The sequence below is a fragment of the Vanellus vanellus genome, assembly GCF_965231255.1.
Source record: "Vanellus vanellus genome assembly, chromosome: 24".
In the NCBI taxonomy this organism is placed as follows: Eukaryota; Metazoa; Chordata; class Aves; order Charadriiformes; family Charadriidae; genus Vanellus; species Vanellus vanellus.
In genome coordinates this window covers 2996887-3004961 of record NC_138929.1, presented here as the reverse complement: position 1 = coordinate 3004961, position 8075 = coordinate 2996887, and the positions used below count along the sequence as shown (strand labels likewise).

At 52.6% G+C, this 8075-nt stretch overlaps 1 protein-coding gene across 2 annotated transcripts; it reads left to right on the top strand.

The window, feature by feature from the left end:
- The first annotated feature begins 1059 nt into the window (after positions 1–1059).
- On the top strand, positions 1060–7584 carry PHB1 (prohibitin 1). 2 transcript variants are annotated; one of them, XM_082494755.1, is made up of 7 exons: positions 1060–1110; positions 1626–1751; positions 2173–2334; positions 2799–2941; positions 3566–3682; positions 4857–4952; positions 5925–7297. In XM_082494755.1, the coding sequence occupies exons 2-7, from the start codon at positions 1664–1666 to the stop codon at positions 6135–6137; spliced, it is 819 nt and encodes a 272-aa protein (XP_082350881.1). In that variant the 5' UTR covers positions 1060–1110; positions 1626–1663; the 3' UTR covers positions 6138–7297. The 2 variants fall into 2 exon arrangements, with proteins under 2 accessions (XP_082350881.1, XP_082350882.1); XM_082494756.1 differs by lacking the exon at positions 1060–1110 and adding an exon at positions 1115–1151 and having other exon boundaries at positions 5925–7584.
- The last annotated feature ends 491 nt before the right edge of the window (positions 7585–8075 follow it).

Genomic DNA, 8075 nt, shown 5'->3' with positions numbered 1-8075 from the left:
CAGAGCAGAGGGGAAAGGGACCCTCCGAGGTCACGGAGGGGGATGCAATGCTCCCTGATCGCTCCTGCGATCTGCTGGGCCCTAAAGGAGGGGGTTCAGCACCATTTTCATCATGAGATGCTGTCGGGGAGGTCATGCGCTGGGCGGGGGGGTAACAAAGTGCCCTGTGCTCAGCGGTGTCACATCAGAGGGAAAACCCACCAGGAAGGGTGCACGGAGGGGATAGGACAGGGACCCTTCGGGGGACGGCGGCTCCTCCGGAGTCTCCCGGGACAGAGGATTTTTTTTTTTATTTATTTCCCTCTTTTTTTTTTTTTTTTTTTTTCCCTATTAATCAGGATTCCCGGAGCCGATGGGAGAGTGCTGCTTCCCTCTAGCGGCATCGGCCCCGCTGCTCTTGGGGTTGCCGGGCCAAAAGGGAGGTGGCTCCAGGCGGGGGAATAAGGGGCCTTTGTCCGCAGGGGGCCGGGGGCTGCCCCGGGGGCTGTCTGCTTTCTCTACGCCAGAGGAGACAAAGCCCACGGCGGGTGTCTGCCTGGCCCGAGGACCGTGTGGCAGGCAGGCGGGGGATGTGGCCGGATGTCTGGGGTCCCCCCCTTGGCATTGCCACCGTTTCTCCATAACTCGTTGACACGCCGCTGTCCCCACGCCACCATCCCCCCCTCCTTCCCCGGGGCCCGCTGCCCCCCTACCCGGGCAGTACCGGGAAAGGCCCGTTCCAGGCCCGTTTTCCCCCGTGACAAGCGAGGAGCGGGCACACGCCGAGCCGCCCTCCCTGGCTGTTCGAGCAGCACCTCTGGGCCCCGCAAGCTCCGCACCGGCCCCGGGGCGCCCCGGTACAGCCCCCACGTGGCTTCGCGCCGCCAGGACTACCGCTCCCAAGAGGCCCCGCGCGCAGCGGGGAAGCCGCAGCCAATGAAAAGCAGTCTTACTCAGCCAGCCGGGCGCCGCGGTGCTCGCCGGGAGGTGCGAGCCGCCGGGCCGCGGGAAAGGACAGCTAGAACTATATATCCCAGAATGCCGCGGGGCGGCGCGGGGCCAATGAGAAACGGGCGTCTTGGAGGCGGTGCGCAGGCGCGCTGGGGCGGGAGGCCGCGGATTCATGTGGAGGTCAGGGGCGCTGCAGGAGGGGAGCGGGGCCGGAGGGCGCGGTGGGTGCCGGGGCTGGGGTCTGCGGGGGCGGGAGCGGAACCTTGGCTCACGGGGCGCCCGTTCGGGGAGCGATAGGCCGTGGAGGGAGCGGGGAGAGGGAGGCCTGGCTGCGGGAGGCGGCTTGGGGCGGGTTCGGGGCCTGGAGCCGGGATATGGCCGAGGGGCTGGGGCGAGGTGTGATCCGGGCTGTGGGGGGGTCGGGGCCGACGGCCGGGGCCTGCGGGGGTGCTGCCCGCACAGGTGGGGTGTCTGCGGGCCCTCAGGCGCCGAACCCCTGTAGGAGAGGCGGGAGGTGGGGGTGGCCCACGGGGTTGAGGCAGCGGCGAGGGGCAGGAATGGGGGGGGGGGAATGCCGCTGCTGCAGGTCGGGTTTTTTGGAGGGGGGTTCATGCTCGGCTTCCTGGGCACCCGCACGCAGGAGCCCCTGGCCTTCTGTCTTCATAGGGTTTTAACCTGCTGGTGGGGTTTTGCAGGAGGGATTTTTTAAAGGGGCTGGAACTGGACGTGTGAAATGGCTGCGAAGGTGTTTGAAAGCCTTGGGAAGCTCGGCCTGGGGTTGGCTGTGGCAGGTGGAGTTGTCAATTCTGCGCTTTACAATGGTGAGTGGGAGAAGCTGAGCGCTTCCAGTCCTCTTTGTATCTTTTTTGTGTGTGCTTTTTGTCCGTATCTTGGCTGCTCTGTGCTTTTGTTGCTAATGGCATTGGGGGGAAAATAGCCATGAAGCCTTGCTGGGCTGTTTTATACCTCCTGCATTGCACAAGCAAGAGAATTTACACGGCCCTTTCTCCAGGAAGCTGTTGAGTAGCTGCTGCTGTTCCTTGTGAGCAGACCAAGGGGCCGGGAGTCATGGCTGCATCTCCTCTGCCTTGTTGCTCCAAATGACTTAATTTCACCGGTCTCCTGTAGCAAAAGGCTTTGACTGTCCCCAGTGGACCGTTCCATGGAGGAGGTTTCGGTGGTGTTCAGGTACGACGGGTGGCAATAGCAAGACCGTGCTTGACGTGCTGTTTTTTCCTCTAGTTGATGCAGGCCACAGAGCTGTCATCTTTGACCGATTCCGTGGGGTCCAGGACACAGTGGTAGGAGAAGGTACCCACTTCCTCATCCCCTGGGTACAGAAACCCATCATTTTTGACTGCCGCTCTCGCCCCCGTAACATTCCTGTCATCACTGGCAGCAAAGGTGAGTGTTTGGACACGGCAGCCCTAAGAGAACCAGAAGTTCTGGTGGTTTGTTGGGTTTTTTGTTTTTTTTTTTTTTTTTTTTTTGTCTTCTGGATGTGGAGATCACACATGTCCCAAGTCCAGTCTGGCACAGTCAGGAACAGTTGCATCTGCCTTTTTAATTACAGAATAGATTGAGGGACCCTGCCTTCAGTCCTACAAGTTGTCCCTTTAAACATAAAGTCTTTGTCTTTACAGTAGGGCAGGTAGTTCCCTACATCACAAACAAACTGAAGCTTAAATCTTATCTGTCAGGAAGGTTTGGATCCCACGGTGAAAGGAGTAGTAAAAATAACTCTTCTCTGCTGGCAAAAAGAAGTCTGAATGTTTACTGTTTCTCCTTTAGTTGCCCTGGAGAGGACAGCTTCAGGATGTCTCCTGTCCCTGTGGTTTGCCACTAAACTCATGACTCTCTTCCTACAGATCTACAGAACGTGAACATCACGTTGCGTATCCTGTTTAGACCAGTGACTGCCCAGTTACCGCGGATTTTCACCAGTATTGGAGAAGACTACGATGAGCGTGTCCTACCCTCAATCACAACCGAAATCCTCAAGTCTGTTGTGGTAAGGACAGCGCGAGAGCTGCTGGGCTCTGCCTGTCATCTTCCTTCTTTTTAGCAGTGAGGGACCTGCTGGAGTATGGAATTTGTCATGCTTCAGATTAAGGCTTCTCTTTTCACCCCCAGGCTCTCACAGGCCATCCAGAAAAGCTGATTGTAGCTGCGCTGATTGTTTGTGTCTCAGTCATTCTGACTGCTTGGCCTGACTTGATTCACCTTGGATGATCTCTGGATGGAGAGAGGTTTCTTCATTATCTGCTCTCAGCTGTTAGCTCTGCACTTCAGGCTGGGGGTTGCAGTCAGGAGACTGGGATTTTTGCATCTCGTGTATTCTTAGATTTCAGCTTACTGAAGATCTCTGTTTTTGGAAGCATCCCCTGGGGACTGCCAAATAATCACTAACCAGCTTTAGTCCAGCTTTTATGTTATGTGCTCAACTGGACAACCTCCCCTCCAGCTTACATTTAAATTCACAGTCATTCGGTCTTTCCCTTACTTCACGTGCCTGGGCAACTTGGTATTTGCTAGCTTTGGGAGAACTGGATTAACTCTGGCATCCATGGGTGCAAAGACAGACACCTATCACTTCTTGGAGCTGTCTTCTCACTGTTGTCCATCCCGATTTCAGGCTCGCTTTGATGCTGGAGAACTGATTACTCAGAGAGAGCTGGTCTCAAGGCAAGTGAGCGAAGACCTCACGGAGAGAGCAGCAACCTTCGGGCTCATTCTGGATGATGTGTCCTTGGTAAGAGTTCCCTTTTTGGTTTTTCTCTTTGGAGTGTGTCCAAATAACAGCAGTAGAGAAGAAACTCGGTGAGAGAAGGCCAGAGAAGGGTGGGCTGGAAGTTTGGACACGTGGACTATGTTTGTCTGTCTGCAGTTGCATGTGACGTAGTGACTGCAGCTCGAGTCAGTACCTCTGGTTTTGTTGCTGGCCTTCGGTGACCTTGAGCAAGCCCTTGAAGGCTCCGCTGCACTGGTGTGTGGACAGACTCCACTGTTGCAGGGCTTTTATGGTTAAAATAAAGAGCAAATGCTTCTGTGGGTGGTGGATCAGGCTGCACGTTGCTTTAGGGAAGCCTGCCATTCCACAAGCACCCTGAGACACAGGGAGAAAGTGCCAGGCATGAGGAGGTAGTGAAAATACCCACATTTTATAGCAGCCTTTTTTCTACAAAGTGTGATGTTTTCTCCTGTGTCTTCTAAGACTATTCAAGGAGGGAGCTCTCCCCTCCTATCTCCCTATAAGCTTTGTAAATTAAATCTGTTGTAATCTGGCTTATACGTGCACCTCTCCCTCTCTCTTCTGAAACTTCCCTCGAAAGCCTGCTTAGAGGAAAGGGAAATGAGCTCTTTCATTTGGCTTTGAACATATTGGGAGCCTTTGGAGGAAGGTGACTTTGTTTCTGCAAAATGTGAAGTTTTAACTCCTTGTTTCTGGTGCTTTCCACTGAGCACACTACTGAAGGAAATTCGCCTTTCCCCTGTCCCATCCCAGGAGCCTGCAGCTGTCCAAACAGCCCGGGCTCAGCACACCAGTGCATAATGGAGCATGAAAGGGGTAGGGTGGCTTGGCAGACAGCGGGCTTCCTTGCCTGGGAGGGGAGCACTGGGCGAGCGGGCTCCCTCTGCTGAGTGCTCGAGCAAGCAGTGGCGGCTCGAGCGTGGTGTGTCTCTGAAGGTACTGGTGTTACTGGTCTGCTGGACTGGAGCTGCACTTGCGGTGTCTCCACTGGGACTTCGAAACTGGATGGGGAGGCCCGCTTGTCCCAGTTTCTGTTCTTTTAGGGGTACTGGCTTTCCACTTCCACTCCAGTTCCAGTTCAGGCGGGCTGCCTGCCCTGGGGAGCTGCGTGGGTCGCAGCAGTGCTGCTGTAAACTGTCAGCATTGTGGACTTTGCTTGATTTCTGCCCTGCAGACCCATCTGACCTTTGGCAAGGAGTTCACGGAGGCGGTGGAAATGAAGCAAGTGGCCCAGCAAGAAGCAGAGAGAGCCAGATTCATTGTGGAAAAGGTACCTCGTCCTTCTGGGAAACTTGGAAATGGGTTTCTGGCATCTCCCTCCAGCTCTAGCTTGCAGTGCACATCTCGCTTGCCTGTCTGGGAGATCGGGCAGGTCGAATGACGAAGTCACTTAGGGTCATGATGCTGACATGGTTCTCAGCTCTGGCATATGCTTGTTGGATAGATAAAGCCTAAGGTTGGTTTTGTGCATCTTTTTTTCTTTTAATACCATGTCACAGTCTTACTGGATTGCTTAAGAGGAATGTCTGCGTGAAGGAGGAGGGAAGAAACAGCACTCGGGAGGAAGTGGCAGTTAGAAATGGGGTTCAGGGTTGAGATTTGCAACCCAGGTGATCCTGCTGTTTGTGAATTTTGCGAGGGTGGCCGAAGCTTTCCATGGTGTTTGATAACGTGGGCACGGGGGCCTGTGTCCTGCGAGTGTTACTGACTGCATGCAAGACCACATAATCTCAGATCAACCCAGGATCTCGGCGAGCATCCACAGAAACAATTTCCTGCTAAAGTACCCCAGTACAGCTGAGAACACGCGCCTGTTAAGATTGCAAGAACCTGCAACTGCACCCAAAATTAATCCAGTGGATGCAGTAAGATGCATGTAACCAGCCAGGATGATTAAACAGTAGAAGTGTTTATCTGACCCAGTTTTAACTCAACTGAAGTTCTCAAATAGATAGTTTTCCACCAGGAGTGCCCCTACATGGGTTAATGTTTCATGAGGTTAAGGCTGATAAGGCAATTTCAAGATGATTTTTCAACCTTTCTTTCCACAGTAGGCAGAAAAACAGTCTAACAGAATACAGCTTTAAAATAAAATCACCTTCTGTCTTAGCTCTCCTACTGGGGAAAAGAACAGTAGGGTGGTGAAGTGGGACTTTTTATTTTAAATGTGACAATAGCATCTTCCTTCTCTTTTGCTCTTGTGTTCTGTTGCTTATTCCCTTTCTCATCTGTGTACTTGCAGGCTGAGCAGCAGAAGAAAGCAGCTGTCATCTCTGCTGAGGGAGACTCAAAAGCAGCCGAGCTGATTGCCAACTCACTGGCTACTGCAGGCGATGGCTTGATTGAGCTGCGCAAGCTGGAGGCAGCCGAAGACATCGCATACCAGCTCTCACGGTCCCGCAACATCACCTATCTGCCCTCTGGACAGTCTGTGCTCCTCCAGCTGCCGCAGTGAGCCTGGCTCTGCGACCATAGCTAGCCTGGTCACCTCTACCTACCAGATCAGCCCTTTCCAAAAGAATCTTTGTGATTTCCTCATTGGTAAAAGCAGAGGAAATTAAAATTCAACCCATTTTGAATTCTTAATCAAATAAAACCGAACGCTCTTGACAACAAACCTGCATTCCTCCCATGTACGGTCAGAGGAGTGGCTCCACTGACCATTAAGCTAGGTTTGAGAATTGCCCCTTTCCAGGCAGTTTGAGCAACAGGAGCAGAGTTTTCATCTGTTCACTCCTGGGACAAACAGGTAGCCCAGGTGACTCCCTGACCACAAGAGTGCTGTATCAATCCGGTTTCACAGCGATGCTTCAGTGCCTTCAGGCTGGCTGAGCCAGGGTCGTTACAGACTTGCAGGTCCTGGACTATGGAACAGGGATGTTCAGGGCTCGCTCTTCAGTCAAGCCAGTCTCTCTTCAGGTGTCAGCTGAGAGAAAGAGGACATCGCAGCTGCTAGGACAGTGGCTCTGCTGTGCCTGTGTGAACCATAGCACTGATAGCTGGAGGCACAGATCGAGTGGATTGTGGCTGGGGGTGAGAATAGCAGAGATTCACTTCATGTAGTAGATGGATTTCAGGCATGGAGGAGAAGATACTTCCTCTGCAGGAAATACTTCTCATGTACATGCTGGAAACGGGACATCTCCACTTCTCCCCCTGCTGCCACACACTGATCTGTCTGCTGCTGCTTGCCCTTCTTTCACAAAGGTCAGTAAAAGTGGCAGTTGGCCTATTCCAGATGGCACCTGGGACAGAGGGGATGACTCGGTGCTCTGTGGCTCAGGCAGTCGGAGGTGGGCAGAATTCTCTGTTACATCAATGCTCTTTTTATTTAGGGAAACTGAATTGTGAGGAGGATGTGATGGGTAAGATTGTATAACCAGCCTTCAATAAATGTCATGGTCCCAAGCGTAGTAGTGTGGGTTTTGGTTTTTTGGTTTTTGTTTTTTTTTTTTTTTTTTTAATATCTCAGAAGAATGAAGGTTGGGCGAGTGGAGTACGACACCTCATACTTGTGCTAGGTTATTTGGATAAAAGTCACTTAGCGCAGGCAAATAGGGCTGGCTCCTGACAACTTAAAAAAAGCTTGAAATGTGATTCTTAGGCTGAATTCCTGCAGTGAGGTAAGGCTGAGAGTATCCTGAGGTGGTTGTGAATACTTTTAATTGCTTTCCATGCACAGTTCAGGCTGTCGTTTACTGCATGTACATGCATTATCTAGGGTGCTCTTGATGCAATACCGTGCTGCTGGAAAGAAATCGGGTGTGTATTGTACCGGGTACAGCCTACAGCAAACTCCAAACCTGTCAGCAGCTGTCAGAAGGCACAGTACTAGCCTGGTACACCATCACCCCCATCCTGCAAACGGGGTGTTTGTACAATGTCTGTTATCCCTGAGCAAGGCAGTCTTAGGTGGGTGTTATTGCTACCCTGAGGACGTTGAGCCCTCGGGGAAAGCTTCTGTGAATGGTGGGCTTTCGTCATCATGCAGCCACTTTGGGTTGTTGCCCTCGCCTCTGGCGAAATGGAAGGACTTGCCTGCTTTTTCTGCTGGGCAGGGTACGTTCTCGCAGTGATGAGGTGCCTGAGCTTGCAAAATATTCTAAGCAGCTGAGCAGTCAGGTCCATAACTCCCAAATAACTTCCAGACCTCTTTCCCCCTCCGGTGCTCTTGTTCTTTATTCTTCTGGTTTACCGCTTCAGACACTTGTAAGGAAGCTTCCACTTTTCTCCCAAGGCTCTTTTTAAAGCCCCCTTCGTGTTTCCTGCGTTTCTCTCTGTTAGTTTCGTGCACCAGGTGTTGGGCTCAAAACAGTGTGTCTGAAATCCCTTCTCAGCTTCTGTGGCTCTGCATTACTTCTCTCTCCAGTTCTGTGTTTTCAGTGGAGTGTTT

Excerpts from the sequence above, each read along its gene's own strand:
- PHB1 (XM_082494756.1), top strand. The coding sequence starts at position 1,664 with ATGGCTGCGAAGGTGTTTGAAAGCCTTGGGAAGCTCGGCCTGGGGTTG. Across the intron at positions 1,752-2,172 it reads CAATTCTGCGCTTTACAATG|TTGATGCAGGCCACAGAGCT; the intron begins GTGAGTGGGAGA and ends TTTTTCCTCTAG. Across the intron at positions 2,335-2,798 it reads TGTCATCACTGGCAGCAAAG|ATCTACAGAACGTGAACATC; the intron begins GTGAGTGTTTGG and ends CTCTTCCTACAG.